This window comes from Lampris incognitus, unplaced genomic scaffold (genome assembly GCF_029633865.1).
Source record: "Lampris incognitus isolate fLamInc1 unplaced genomic scaffold, fLamInc1.hap2 H_2, whole genome shotgun sequence".
NCBI lineage: Eukaryota > Metazoa > Chordata > Actinopteri > Lampriformes > Lampridae > Lampris > Lampris incognitus.
Window position 1 is genome coordinate 1,308,750 of NW_026611077.1, and position 16,535 is coordinate 1,325,284.

The 16,535-nt window shown below is 41.4% G+C and overlaps 2 protein-coding genes across 4 annotated transcripts in view; one reads left to right on the forward strand and one right to left on the reverse strand.

Annotated features, from left to right (window-relative positions):
* LOC130131974 (transmembrane protein 68-like) overlaps positions 1-1,171 on the reverse strand; it is a 151,614-nt gene extending 150,443 nt beyond the window's left edge. The window contains exon 1 of one of the 3 annotated variants that reach the window (XM_056301700.1): positions 1,065-1,171. The gene's annotated coding sequence lies outside the window, so the exon portion shown is untranslated. The remainder of the gene's footprint in view (positions 1-1,064) is intronic. The other 2 variants (XM_056301699.1, XM_056301701.1) reach the window with 2 other exon arrangements.
* Positions 1,172-1,201: 30 nt separating this feature from the next.
* Positions 1,202-16,535, forward strand: part of LOC130131975 (trimethylguanosine synthase-like) — a 104,065-nt gene continuing 88,731 nt past the window's right edge. The window contains exons 1-4 of the mRNA XM_056301702.1: positions 1,202-1,528; positions 1,708-1,775; positions 9,083-9,228; positions 15,585-15,672. Coding sequence (XP_056157677.1) covers positions 1,416-1,528; positions 1,708-1,775; positions 9,083-9,228; positions 15,585-15,672 — 415 coding nt within the window. The 5' untranslated portion in view covers positions 1,202-1,415. The remainder of the gene's footprint in view (positions 1,529-1,707; positions 1,776-9,082; positions 9,229-15,584; positions 15,673-16,535) is intronic.

Consider the following 16,535-nt stretch of genomic DNA (forward strand, 5'->3'; position numbering starts at 1 on the left):
GGTTTACTGACATTTAAGTTACGTTCTCTTTCAAATCAAACATCCCAAGATTAGAGTGGAAAGTATTGTTCTTACAACTGCACTTATAGCAGGTCTTTTACTCGAACGTAGCTAAACCATGTCATGTGATATGCTACGTCAGTGCACTTTAACAACACACATTACAGGGACAACTACAGAGGAACATTTAATATCCAGGAATTCCCAGTAGGACACGACCACTGACTATCCCTGCAACACACATTTAATATCCAGGAATTCCCAGTAGGACACGACCACTGACTATCCCTGCAACACACATTTAATATCCAGGAATTCACAGTAGGACACGACCACTGACTATCCCTGCAACACACATTTAATATCCAGGAATTCACAGTAGGACACGACCAGTGACTATCCCTGCAACACACTGGCCAACATGTCCAACACCGAGCATACATGGTGCAGCCATACAACACAGGCTTGTTCTAATAGCGCGAATATTTATTTTTAGTAACTTTACCGCGACTTTAGCGACTAGTGACAACCAGAACAGTAAGCAAAATTTAAAAAAAAGTACTAGTGTCCAATGTTTAGAGAGCAGTAAATGAAAACGAACTAATGATTAGACGGCCTGTCAGACAGCCAGACCCTGACGGACCTCTTCTGGCGGGGCTGACTGCGAAGAGGTGCAGTTTGCACCTTCGGTATAAACTCCCGTTTTGAATAGGATTATTTACACGTTTTAAAAGGCCATAGACGAGGCCCATTACATGGGTCACAATTAACCAAAAATAGGTGTATTGCCTCATTCATAATCGCTCTGTGCAGAAAGCTAACAACACAACAGCACAACACAACATGCACTCCTACGACTTAAAGCCCCTCAAGATCTGGTTTGATTGCAAGTTGCAGCTAACAAAACGTTGACGATCAATAGCTATCACAAACTACGAGACTCAAACATCGATCTATACAAAAAATCTTAAAGCATTGCAGCATCTATTATTCTATACCCAGACACGAATTAATGACATTTGGCAGCATATTTGTACGCAAAATATATTCAAGACATCACCTACCTCTTTCGTAAGCGATGGCTTCCATCGACCAAAGACTAGCTGAAAAGAAGGAAGTGGTTCCCTGTTCTGCCCGGGATGTTTTGGGTGTTACACAGCCCGGAAAATATAATTCCCATCAAGTCTGTGTGGTAGCGAGGCGTGCGGGTTGGTATCGGCTCTGATGTGACGTGTTTGCGCTGGTTTGGTGAGGCGCGATGCTAAAACTACAATAGAGACTTCGTCGTTATAGTTGTGTTGTGTATCGTTATAGTTGTGTTGCGTTTCGTTATAGTGGTATTGTCCCTTTGCCCCTGCCTCGAAGCAGCTGCTGTAGTTGTGCGTCTTAGAACCGAGTCACTGACTAATACCGACATGATGATCACCAAACACAAGTGGGACATGGTTGCAGATATATTTTTTAGCCAAAGGCATAATTTATGTGATGATGCGAGGATCCATTGCCTGTGTTCCAGAGCCTTTGTGCAGTAAGTCATGTTCACCCCCCTGTCTTTAACTGAAGCATGCGGAGTGTTTTTAACCCTGTTAACCACCATGCATGTCTTTGTTAATGTCATTAAAATCGGATTAGTTCAAACTGCATTTTCTCTACATCGATCTTTGTACTCCCTTAACCCCCACAATTTTATCCGCCTCTGTTTTATAGAGACTTTGAGTTCTACCGGTCCAACAAGAGATGCCTCACCTCTGACCTCGCCGACAGGGGGGCCAAAGGTAAATTGAAACGGAGATGCAACGCAGAGGAGCAGGTCGTAACGGAGATAAAATGTCCATGATGCATTAATTGACATTCTCGATTTCCTCTAACACTAAGGATAAGCAGTTTGGATAATGGATGGATGGACTGTACAATACAGCTGACTCGAGTTCATCATCTAAGCTAAATTAAATATGTTCTTAATTTTACTGGTTTAAAAATGAATTTACTTCATCTGTCATGAAGAAGTCGCAGGTGCATTCCTTCTGTTTGAGTCACCTGTTCCTGTAAATTGTTTTAATATTGCAGTCTGACGACTTTTGTTCACACTGACCTGGTTTGGTCGTGCTTCTGTACAGGTTATTGACTCCGGCTCTTTTTCACACACGAGCCCTACACTTAACCTTGATGGAAGGTATAATCAGCATGTCTGAATGAGGTTTAAATATTATATATATATGTTTTGTCTGTTACTCAGATACTCCACTACCATTCTGCTTCCGATTAAAACAACAAACCAGTGGCGGCTGGTGCTAAAAAATTTTTGGGGGAGGGCGCAATTTACCTTAGCACAGCACACCTGACAGCTGCTTTAATGTCCACACAGTCACAGTTATTAAGAAGGACAATGAAGCCTATAGATTTTATCAGGGTTCATAGACAGTGGATGATTCACAGTTGAGACGAGGCATCATGGTGGATGTGAACATGATTGACAGCCACGAGAATTGTCCAGTCACATTAGATTAAAAAAAACCATTAAAACAGAACCAATTCGCTGCCAATAAAAGTGTGTGTGTCTGGGGCACTGCGCTCGATGGAAAATCTGAAGAAACCAATCAGACAGCAGCCTTAGGTCACCTGCTTGCCACAAGTTTAAGCGGTTGCATAAGGTATCATATGGCCGGTGCCCCTCACCCAGGAAGTATATTTATTCAGACAGAAATTAACCAAGTACCATTTCGAACCAATGTTTAATGGTTGCTGATAGGCGCTCACAGACTGAAAAACACTTTTATTTTGTAATGATTTGCATTATACAACTAAATTATATGTGACATGTTTAAGTAGATATTCATCTCTTGATATTTGAAGGGAGTGGTGCCACAGTGCCCTGTACTGTGGCGCCATCACATGCCTATCTGCTCTTTGCAAAAACGTCAGTCGCCATTGCAACAAACCAAAGCTGTGCATTGGTGGTGCCAGCGGATTTTTATTGGGGGTGCTCAGTCAGAAATTCACTATTAATTGGGGTGCTACGGAACTGTTCATATATCAGTATAGGCACGCACGACCAAACGTAACCACACGTCTGAAGAGTGGCTAATACACACACTGAACAATCCAAAAGTATGTCAGAATTAGACTCGAGCTCAAAACAGTGCGCGCACAGACACAAACACACACACAGAGCGGGTCAGCGACAGAAACCTCATGCACCACTGTTGCTTTGAAAACAGCATATCAGACCTCGATCCAGATCAAAACTAAAACTATACAAACGCAATATAACATAGCAATATAACACAACGTCACTGCCGTTTCTCTCCAATGTCCCGAAACTAACAAACTGTTAGACACCTAGCATTTCATACATCTCCAGGTTTAAAACAAACTGTTAGATGCCTAGCATAATATACATCTCCAGGTTTAAAACATACTGTTTGATGCCTAGCATAACATACATCACCAGGTATATAACAAACTATTAGACACCTAGCATAACATACATCTCCAGGTATAAAACAAACTGTTTGAAACCTAGCATAACATACATCTCCAGGTATAAAACAAACTGTTAGACGCCTAGCATAACATACATCTCCAGGTATATAACAAACTGGTAGACGCCTAGCATAACATACATATCCAGGTATATAACAAACTGTTAGATGCCTACCATAACATACATCCCAAGGAATATAACAAACTGTTAGACGCCTAGCATAGCATACATATCCAGGTTTAAAAAAAAAAAAAACATTAGACGCCTGGCATAACATACATCTCCAGCTATATAACAAACTGTTAGACGCCTAGCATAACAAACATATCCAGATATGTAACAAACTATTAGACAACAAGTATAACATACATCTCCAGGTATATAACAAACTGTTAGACGCCTAGCATAAATTACATCTCAAGCTATATAAGAGACCGTTAGACACCTAGCATAACATACATGTCCAGGTATATAACAAACTGTTAGATGCCTAGCATAACGTACATCTCCAGGTATATAACAAAGTGGTAGACACCTAGCATAGCATGCATCTCCAGGTATATAACAAACTGATAGATGCCTAGTTTAACATACATAGCCAGGTTTAAAACAAACTGTTAGACACCTAGCATAACATACATCTCCATATCTATAACAAACTGTTAGACACCTAGCAGAACATACATCTCCAGGTATAAAACATACTCTTAGACACCTAGCAAAACATACATCTCCAGGTATATAACAAACTGTTAGACACCTAGCATAACATACATCTCCAGGTATATAACAAACTGTTAGATGCCTAGCATAACGTGCATCTCCAAGTATATAACAAAGTGGTAGACACCTAGCATAACATGCATCTCCACGTATATAACAAACTGATAGATGCCTAGCTTAACATACATATCCAGGTTTAAAACAAACCGTTAGACACCTAGCATAACATACATCCCCAGGTTTAAAACACACCATGAGACACCTAGCATAACATACATCTCTATATATATCACAAACCATTAGACACCTAGCATATCATACATCTCCAGGTTTATAACAAGCAATTAGACACTATGCATAACATACATCTCCAGGTTTAAAACAAACCGTTAGACACCTATCATAACATACATCTCCAGGTATATAACAAACCATTAGACACCTAGCATATCATACATCTCCAGGTATATAACAAGCAATTAGACACCTAGCATAACATAAATCTCCAGGTTTAAAACAAACCGTTAGACGCCTAGCATACCATACATCTCCAGGTTTAAAACAAACTGTTAGATGCCTAGGATAACATAAATCTCCAGGTTAAAAACAAACCGTTGGACACCTAGCATAACATACATCCCCAGGTTTAAAACAAACCGTGAGACACCTAGCATAACATACAACTCTAGATATACACTCACCGGCCACTTTATTAGGCACACCCGTCCAACTGCTCGTTAACGCAAATTTCTAATCAGCCAATCACATGGCAGCCACTCAATGCATTTAGGCATGTAGACATGGTCAAGACGATCTGCTGCAGTTCAAACCGAGCATCAAAATGGGGAAGAAAGGTGATTTAAGTGACTTTGAACGTGGCATGGTTGTTGGTGCCAGACAGGCTCGTCTGAGTATTTCACAAACTGCTGATCTACTGGGATTTTCACGCACAACCATCTCTAGGGTTTACAGAGAATGGTCCGAAAAAGAGAAAATATCCAGTGAGCGGCAGTTCTGTGGGCGAAAATGCCTTGTTGATGCCAGAGGTCAGAGGAGAATGGCCAGACTGGTTCGAGCTGATAGAAAGGCAACAGTAACTCAAATAACCACTCATTACAACCGAGGTATGCAGAAGAGCATCTCTGAACGCACAACACGTCGAACCTTGAGGCAGATGGGCTACAGCAGCAGAAGACCACACCGGGTGCCACTCCTGTCAGCTAAGAACAGGAAACTGAGGCTACAATTCGCACAGGCTCACCAAAATTGGACAATAGAAGATTGGAAAAACGTTGCCTGGTCTGATGAGTCTCGATTTCTGCTGCGACATTCGGATGGTAGGGTCAGAATTTGGCGTCAACAACATGAAAGCATGGATCCATCCTGCCTTGTATCAACGGTTCAGGCTGGTGGTGGTGGTGTAATGGTGTGGGGGATATTTTCTTGGCACACTTTGGGCCCCTTAGTACTAATTGAGCATCGTGTCAACGCCACAGCCTACCTGAGTATGGTTGCTGACCATGTCCATCCCTTTATGACCACAGTGTTCCCATCTTCTGATGGCTACTTCCAGCAGGATGACGCGCCATGTCATAAAGCTCGAATAATCTCAGACTGGTTTCTTGAACATGAGAATGAGTTCACTGTACTCAAATGGCCTCCACAGTCACCAGATCTCAATCCAATAGAGCACCTTTGGGATGTGGTGGACCGGGAGATTCGCATCATGGATGTGCAGCCGACAAATCTGCAGCAACTGCGTGATGCTATCATGTCAGTATGGACCAAACTCTCTGAGGAATGTTTCCAGTACCTTGTTGAATCTATGCCACGAAGGATTAAGGCAGTTCTGAAGGCAAAAGGGGGTCCAACCCGGTACTAGCAAGGTGTACCTAATAAAGTGGCCAGTGAGTGTATAACAAACTGTTGGACACCTAGCATAACATACCTCTCCCGGTATATAACAAACCGTTAGACGTTTAGCATAACATACATCTCCAGGTATATAAGAAACTGTTAGACACCTAGCATAACATACTTCTCCAGGTATATAACAAACTATTAGACGCCTAGTATAACATACATCACCAGGTTTAAAACAAACTGTTAGACGCCTATCATAACATACATATCCAGGTATATAACAAACTGTTAGATGCCTAGCATAACATACATCTCCAGGTTTAAAACAAACCGTTAGATGCCTAGCATACCATACATCTCCACGTATATAACAAACTGTTAGACGCCTAGCAGAACATACATATCCGGGTATATAACAAACGGTTAGACATCTAGCATAACATACATCTCCAGGTATATAACAAACTGTTAGACGCCTAGCTAGCATAACATACATCTCCAGGTATATAAGAACTGTTAGATGCCTAGCATAACGTACATCTCCAGGTATATAACAAACTGTTAGACGCCTAGCATAACAAACACATCCAGGTATGTAACAAACCGTTAGACGCCTAGCATAACATACATCTCTAGGTATATAACAAACCATTAGACACCTAGCATAACATACATCTCCAGGTATATAACAAACTGTTAGATGCCTAGCATAACATACATCTGCAGGTTTAAAACAAACCATTAGACACCTAGCATACCATACATCTCCACGTATATAACAAACTGTTAGACACCTAGCAGAACATACATCTCCAGGTATATAACAAACTGTTAGACGCCTAGCATAACATACATCTCCATGTATATAACAAACTGTTAGACACATAGCATAACATACATCTCCAGGTATATAACAAACTCTAAGTCGCCTAGTATAACATACATCTCTAGGTATATAACAAACCATTAGACGCCTAGCATATCATACATCTCCAGGTATATAACAAGCAATTAGACACCTAGCATAACATAAATCTCCAGGTTTAAAACAAACCGTTAGACACCTAGCATACCATACATCTCCAGGTATATAACAAACTGTTTGAAGCCTAGCATAACATACATCTCCATGTATATAACAAACTGTTAGACGCCTAGCATAACATACATCTCCAGGTATATAACAAACTGTTAGACGCCTAGCTAGCATAACATACATCTCCAGGTATATAAGAACTGTTAGATGCCTAGCATAACGTACATCTCCAGGTATATAACAAACTGTTAGACGCCTAGCATAACAAACATATCCAGGTATGTAACAAACCGGTAGACGCCTAGCATAACATACATCTCTAGGTATATAACAAACCATTAGACACCTAGCATAACACATCTCCAGGTATATAACAAACTGTTAGATGCCTAGCATAACATACATCTGCAGGTTTAAAACAAACCATTAGACACCTAGCATACCATACATCTCCACGTATATAACAAACTGTTAGACACCTAGCAGAACATACATCTCCAAGTATATAACAAACTGTTAGACGCCTAGCATAACATACATCTCCATGTATATAACAAACTGTTAGACACATAGCATAACATACATCTCCAGGTATATAACAAACTCTAAGTCGCCTAGTATAACATACATCTCTAGGTATATAACAAACCATTAGACGCCTAGCATATCATACATCTCCAGGTATATAACAAGCAATTAGACACCTAGCATAACATAAATCTCCAGGTTTAAAACAAACCGTTAGACACCTAGCATACCATACATCTCCAGGTATATAACAAACTGTTTGAAGCCTAGCATAACATACATCTCCAGGTATATAACAAACTGTTAGATGCCTAGCATAACATACATCTCCAGGTTTAAAACAAACCATTAGACACCTAGCATACCATACATCTCCAGGTATATAACAAATTGTTAGACGCCTAGCAGAACATACATCTCCAGGTATATAACAAACTGTTAGACACCTAGCGTAACATACATCTCCAGGTATATAACAAACTGTTAGACGCCTAGCATAACATACATATCCAGGTATATAACCAGCTGTTAGATGCCTAGCATTACATACATCTCCAGGTATATAACAACCTGTGAGATACCTACTATAACATACATCCCGAGGAATATAACAAACTGTTAGATGCCTAGCATAACATACATTTCCAGTTTTAAAACAAACTGTTAGACGCCTAGCATAACATACATATCCAGGTTTAAAAAAACCATTAGATGCCTAGCATAACAGACATATCCAGGTATATAACAAACTGTTAGATGCCTAGCATAACATACATATCCAGGTATAAAACAAACTGTTAGACGCCTAGCATAACAAACATATCCAGGTATGTAACAAACTGTTAGACGCCTAGCATAACATACATCTCCAGGTTTATAACAAACTGTTAGATGCCTAGCATAACATACATCTCCAGGTATATAAAAATGCTGCTGGTTTCCCAGTAAGCACAGCTCATAAAATGAAGAATAACATACAGAATATAAATAAAGAATAATGGCGAAGCATGAGAATAACTGTTATATGGCAGTACTTGGCCTAGTAATACAGCACCATTATAAGACAGTCACTCACCATTAGATGTCTTCACAGAAGAACAATGTGACTGTTCTTTTGATTGTTGGCAAAGGTATCGATGATTCCATCAGTGTCCAAATCTTTTGTACTCCTGGTGTATGGCAAACCATGCCAGATTACTGTTACGGGTGTCCCCACTGCTTTTCCTCAGGTCCGTTTTTAAATGCCGGAGGCAAGCGAAACTCCGCTTGCAGCTTGCTGATGACACAGGAAGTGTTATTGATATACCTATCAGTTTATACAAGTCCATAAAGGCATCCTTGTATGGGCTCATAAGTGACAGGAATTCAATGGTGTGTCCTAGGTGTGGTGATTGCCCAGTCATGTTAATGTAATCTAAGTCCTATCTTATCTAACCCTCTATTCATAGATGAAGATGAATTTGACATAGAAGAAGAGGTGATGGAGGCAGAGGAGGGGACAGAGGACAAAGAGCTGTTGGATGAAGAAGCACAACTGATGGCCAGTATGGGCCTGCCGGTTGCCTTTGTCAGTTCCTCTGCCAGGAGGAGAGCTGTGAGTGACAAATATAACTGAGAAAAGTCTACAAATAATATTTCAGATAGTCATTTTCACACCAACTCCGCATGAATTGAATTGATAAAAATAAAATTTTGCGAGTTCATGGCAAACCATTGATTGCTGTTACATAGCCTAGTTTAAACTTAACTCAAGTGTAGCTTTTTTTCCACAATTCCATGATGATATATGTTTGACATAAAATGCAGGGATGAGACGTTTTTATTTATTTTATTTATATTCATGTTTTAGGGGGATGGGGTGGGGGTTGGCGGGGGCTAGAAGTACTCTAGACAGGTGAAGTAAACATCAGATGTTTTGCTACAAGCAGAAACTGCAGAAGCTACTTAAGATGTTGTAAGTTACTCCTCATGATGGTATTCCTTGGTGGCAGGGTGTTCAGAGCAATTTCATTGCGATGAATCCTTCTGCATCTTCGGCAGGTATTTCAGGGTCATAAGCGTTTCACCCCTTAAGCCTGTAACCTTCACCTGAGTGGGGCTGCAAAGACCAAATTAGCCTTCACCTGTAGAGGGGGTCCAACTGCGGGCTTCCATCAACCACAACCATCTGGAGCTGGTCTAAGCTGCCATGGCTATCTCCCCAATGGCTTGCTTCAGTTGTTTTGGGTTCCAAACCAATCTTCTGTTAGAAAAAGCGCGAAATAGCATGCTGATGTTGCAGGGAAACCACGGCTGCCGACTTCAATGGGAAATAAGGTTGCATACCATCCTTTGAAAAGATCCTCATCAATCAAATCCTGGTACTTGGCTTTCTTCTGTTGGTGAGAGATAGCTAGTCTATCCTTCCAGGGTACTGTGAGTTCAACTACTAAGATGTTTTTTCTGCTCCTTGATTGAAGATCCATGTCTGGTCGGAGTGAGGTTACTGCCACCTCTTCTGGAAAGACAAGTCTCTTCTTCAGGTCCATTGCATCTCCGAGGTGTAAGCTTGATGCAAAATGGAGCACGGGTTCTATGCAGTTGTTCTTGCCCAAGGAGCTTTATCTCCTTCCCTTTGGAAATTGACAACTTTGGGTGGTAATGCCTGATGTTTATTGGCTTTGACCCTCTGCAGGTCCATCCATTTGGCAATTTCTGTACGGACCTTGTTGCTCCTCCACTTGTATCAGCCTTTTCCCAGTGCTTTGGGACAACCATTCAAGATGTGATTCAGGATGCAAAGGGTTGCTCCACACTGCTTCCAGGATTCGTCGTTTTCTTTGCCCCAGATCTTTAGATTGTTTGGAGTTGGTAAGAGGTCAGCCACATCATGCAGGAGGAAGATTAGCTAGCCCTGGTTGGTGCCCCAGAGTTCCTTCCAGGGCAACAGTCGTTCAAGTGCCTGGTCCCACTGCATCCACTGTCCGTAGCAGGCAAGCTCTACAGCTTTTATGTGGTGGTCTTCTTCCGCTGCCTCTCGGACCCTCTGCACAACGAGACCTCTGTAGCTTTTGGCATTGGCCTTATTCCATCTTTTGGCATTGGAGTTTCCAAGTCCTAGCCATCATTGACAGACTACCCCAAGGATTTCCTGATGTTTCCAGTACACTTCTGCTTCCCTCACTGCTTCCTTAGGCTTCCACTTCCTGTCACACTTAATGGTCTTGTTAGGATGTCTGACTTTCTCATCGTCAGACAGTAGCAGTGCACTGACTGCTGTTGCCTTAGTGGCTTTGAAATCTTCCACCACCAATGAGACTGGTAAGTGGAGCTTGAAGGTCTTGCTGTACAGGTTGACCGAGCTGAAAGTTGGAGGGACAGCCAGCCATCTTCGCAAGAATTTGCTGCACAGTCTCCCCATTAATTCCATTTGAGTCATGGAGAAGTCTTAAAGCAGGAATGGCCATTGCATTCTAGGTATGATGCCATACTGGAAGCACCACACCTTAAACCTTCCAAGCAGCAGGTTGTTGTGAATTACCTTGAGCGAGATGTTTAGTTGAGCCATGGTGTCTTTGAGGTTGCCTCTGTCCTTCAAGGTGCTGTCATAATTATTTCCAATGCATCAAATTTATTGTTCTTGAATTGTTGGAATCTCAGCCCCTTCAATACTGAAAATAATTTTTGTCAACTTTCATTTCAGGATACTTAGGCTTCTAGATTTTCCTGGGTTGAATTGCATCAGTGACTATGTAGCCATCTTCTCCAGCGAGTTTAGGATCCACCGTGTTCCTTGGATTGATAGAGTCATTAGTTATATCATCCTTGAATGCTCTGCAGGCCAGATGTCTTATTCCGTCATCCACTTTTGGCCTTCTACATTGCATTTGTCCTGCCTTTAGTAATAGGTTCATGACTGCCACAAACAGGACCACCGATTTTGTGCATCCTGCCATGATGCCCTTCTCAACCTTCTGCCATTTGGTGGTGAAATGTCCCACAATGAACCTCATTTTCAGCGAATTCATGTGTGGCATCTTGAGCTTGACCACTTCTGATGGTGCTTGGTAGTGCTCCAATGCATTTTGGATCAGCTGGTGAGGGTACGCTTGGGTAGGCTTTGGTGAGATCTAACCATACAACTGAGAGTGTGTTGTTGTTGTTCTTTGCTTCCTTGATGACCTGGCTGATCACTGATGTATGCTCCAGACATCCTGAGTACCCCGGGGCTCCTCCTTTCTGGACAATCATGTCAATGTACTCACTGGCAAGTAGATAAGATGTTAGTTTTTAGCAATGATGGACCAGAATATGTTCCCTTCAATGTCTAGCAGGGACAGCTCTCGAAACAGGTCATGTCCCAATGAGTTCAGTTCTTTAGGGACAAAGCAGCTTTCAGCAAGTCTCCAGAGCCAGGGTTCCTGCTTTCTCTTCCAGAGTGTCCACTGAAGCTTTGATAGTAGCCATGGGCAGTTTTTGTAGATATTATAAGTGGTTCCTGATGGTCCTGGAGCAGATTCTGCTCGAACTTTTCCACTACTGCCCTTACTTTATCAAGAGTAAAGTATGCCATGTTGAAAGGGGTGTGTGGCTTGAGTGTTGGCAGCTGAAAAGGACAGTCTCCCAGTGGAATGTCTCTGCTGGGGTCGCCATGTGCTGCTGCCACACTATTCTCCACTTCTTCCTTAGAACATATCAGTCTCTCACTTTTGGGCTTTCTAAGGAGGTCAGCTGTGAACCAGAAACTACTACTACTACTGCTACTTTCGGCTGCTCCCATTAGGGGTCGCCACAGCAAATCATCCATTTCCATCTCTGGTTCAGCTGTGAACCAGAAAGGGTTGTTATAAAAGGCTTTCCTCTGTCAATGCTTCTGTCTCTGCTTTTTTTTTCCAGATTGGCTCTGTCTTGCGAAGCCGGAGTAGGTTTTTCGCAGCTCTGAGCATAGTTGGTTCAGGACTGTTTTTCCTCATTGTCTGCTTTCTGCCACCGTTCCTTAAGCATCCTTAGTTCTTTCTGCAATTATATGATCTGGCGCTGCCTCCTACTGGGACCTGATGGTGGCTTGTAAGTTTTGCTTTTCTTTACACCAAAAGCATTTTGGCATGCCTGATAACACAAGTTGCACCATAGTCTTTATCTCCTTGGTTGCAGCTCCTCTCAAGGTGTTTTCCAGGATGATGCTCAGCTCTTCATCCAATTGTGCCCATCTGCATCTGCTGCTGGTAGTAAATTCAGCCATAGTTTCCTCTCAAAGCCCTCCAGACTTTTGAATTCACCCCATCTTCTTGTGCTCTGAGCAGATTGAGCAGAGAGGTCTGGCACAATGTGGTTTGCCTCCTGGCCCTTGTCCCCCTCTGACTGACCAGCAGTGCTAATAAACTCAGAGATAGCTCTCTGGTAATAAAAGGTGCTTTGCATTGCTGTAGTTGCACTTTGCGCTTAGACTTGCCTTGATGAATTTTCATGCCATGTTCATTCTTAAATATTCCACTGCAGATGTTGCATCTTCTTTTGGCTTTACCCTCCTGTCTTACCACATCCAATGTCATAGTCCTTATGCCATTATCTGGGTTGTGTGATTGTGTGGTCTGTCCTTAATGGCAGATTATCTTCCCTCTCTCCTCAGTCTGTTTTGGGGTAGTCCCTCTGTTTGGTACTTTAGCTTGTTTATTCAGTGCTTCGGGGTGCTAGCCCTAACACTATTGTGTGCCATCTTTCCGAGCTGTTGTCCGTCTTTTCACAGTTGTTTGTGGGTCTTCCCCTACTGCCGATGGGCATTTCCCCATAAAATAAACATCAGAGATGCTTTGCTACAAGCAGAAACTGAATGAGCTACTTAAGATGTTGCAAGTTACTCCTCTTGATGGTATTCCTTGTTGGCAGAGTGGTCAGAGCATTTTCATTGAAATGAACCCTTCTGCATCTTCAGTGCGTATCTCAGGGTCACAGGCGTTTCACCCTTTAGCCTGTATGCCTCACCTGAGTCGGGCAGCAAATACCAAATTAGCCTTCACCTGCCAAAGGTTCCAACAATGGGCTTTCATCAACCACCTTGAGCTGGTCTCAGCTGCCATGGCTGTCTCCCCAATGGCTTGCTTCAGTTGTTTAGGTTCCAAACCTATTTTCTGTAGGAAATAGCGCACTGATGTTTGCTGGGAAACTGCAGCTGCTGACCTTGATGGGATGTAAGGCTGTGTGCCATCTTTTGACAAGAGCCACATCAATCAAATCCTGGTACTTGACTTTCTTCTGTTGGTGAAAGATGGCTAGCCTGTCCTCCCAGGGTACTGTGAGTTCAGCTACTAAGATGGTTTTTGTGCTCCTGGATAGAAGAACCATTTCTGGTCTGAGTGATGTTACTGCCACCTCTTCTGGAAAGACAAGTCTCTTCTTCAGGTCCACTTGCATCTCCCAATTGAAAGTTTGCTGCAAAATGGAGCACAGTAGTTAACGACTGTTATGAAGCTTAATCCGTATTTTAATTTCCAAAGAAAAATTAAATATTTATTTTGTACTTACTTTTTAACCTTACAAGTACTCTACATGTCCTGTTAAGTTGTTTAAATAAGATAAACTTTGTTTTTATTTTGCTCTAAATTGGCACTAATCAGAACCAGAGCATTGCTTGAGAAGACTGATCATGACTTGTCATGACTAATTGTTCATACACACCAGGGTTCTGCAGAAGAAGATGGAAAATTGATACAGGGTGACTGAGATAACGTAAATACAATGGGACCTTCTTTAATTGCAGAGCCAGTTTACTTAAATACAACCTGAATATTCCTTACTTTCCTAATATAGCTTTATCTCTTATTCATTAAATCTATGCAAGGACTCGTCAGCAGGATGGCAACAAGTCAGCTAGAGTTCTTTAAAAAAACAGAAATCAGAAATTATCATTCATGTCATTACACAAACAGTAACATAGCGCACAGTGCACACCATTTGTGTCCAATTTTCTCTATTTTAGTTGGCGGAGGTGCACCCAAATACAACTCAATATCCCCACAAACCGGTGCAGACGCTGATGCACAGAAGTTGCAAATGCTGTACCACATTTATAAATGTTATGTAAAATTTGAAAGTAGCATCTCATACGTGTCATGCTGTAACCTAAAAAATAACCTTCCCCCTGTTGATCTAGTAATAGGGCATTCAATTTGTAAGCCGCGGCTATTTGTTTTATAATCATCGGCTTGCGTTTTCCACCAATATGTGAAGAGGACTCTGTCTTTATTTTTCCTAAATACAAAAATTACAAAATATTATGTGCACACTCCTTTTTGAGGGGTAGAGAGAGAGAAAATGGATGAATCTGGGCTGTTGCTTTGTTTCTGGTGAATGAAACAATGTAGGCTACATTACATTACATTGTTATCAAGCCGTCAGTGCTGTTATTTCAGAATGTGATACCTCCAACAACCTGCAGACTGTTACTTGGTGACATCAATGACCTATACTATCAAATCAAAATTAAGTTGTTTGTTGCTTGATAAGATACAATGAAAACTCACATTTGCAGATTGTAACCTGTTTTTTCTCACAGATAAATTATTTTAAAAAAATGGCGGATATTTTCCAGATGATTCTGATCCTCCTGCACAAAGACATTTGTTCCTTCTTGTTTGGAACTTTTTCTGTATGTGGAAAGCTCCAGACTTCACTCCATCGCATCCTTCCCAAATTATACTCACAGCACATGCTCCTTTTAAAGGGAAGGAAAAGAGGCGATTTAATTGCTTTTTCAACACCAGCCCAGACCACACCTGTTAATAAAATATTCCTCCCCATTCCCAAAAGCGCCACAGCTGTGCCGTGCACCTTTGCCATGAAAATGCCAAAAATGATTCACGAAAATAGGGCCCATAATGTTCCTGCTATTTTGTCTTGTGCAACAAGTAACAGTAGGGATCAAATTCCGTTTTTTTCAAATGTACTAATCACTTGCAATTTTTCATCTGACAGAGGGGAAAGTCAAATAGGAGCACTGCCAGATCTCAGGCACTACTACCTCATGAGGAGGGGGATGAAGATACCATTGTTGAGAACCAAGGTAAAAAGAATGGAAAGTTATTGTCATCAGTTGTTATTTGTCCAAAGTTCTTTACATCATATGTGGAAGGCCTTCTTTCATGGTACCAGAATGTTGGTCAGCATGAGTTAGAGTCAGTTAAGATGGCTTAAAATCTAACATCTAAATGGAAAATATTGACTTCTGGTCTAAAACCCTACTTAATTGTTTACATTTTATGGTATTACAGTTTAGGTATTCAGTTGATACTATTATCAAGAGAAATGTACAATAAAGATGTAGTTAAGAGGTTTGGATGATGTAAAATCTCAGCACCAGTGACAGAAGTGTGTGTAGGGTACCTTCACTACCAATATAGACTTTGCAAATTAAATATTTCAGAAACATCCATCACAGCAGGTACCGCACCATGTGTAAACATGTTCCCAAATCTAGTGCTTAAGGTGTCATCCTCCTTGAAATTTCCTAAAATAATTTTCCTGTTACACCTTAACATTTGAGTGCATTGATTTTTGAGTAGGGTGTGGACAGGTAGTCCATACCCTACTCACCACACATATATTTTTATGTGGACAGAGACTTGAACTTTTCACTTATGACATGCTTGACATCAACTAATTTTTTAGCTACGTTGACCAGATACAAACAGTCCAAATACAGGACAAAAACTGCAAAGACAGTGAGGAACAGATATATAATGGTACCCACCAAAACCTTTAATAACAATAAGCCCTGGTTCTCAGCTAAACTCAGGCAGCTTTGTTAGGCCAGAGAGGAAGCCTACAGGAGTGGAGATAGGATCAGGTATAACAAAGCCAGAAATACACTCACAAAGGATATCAGAGAGGCAAAAAGGTGTTAATCTGAAAAGTTGAAAAATAGGT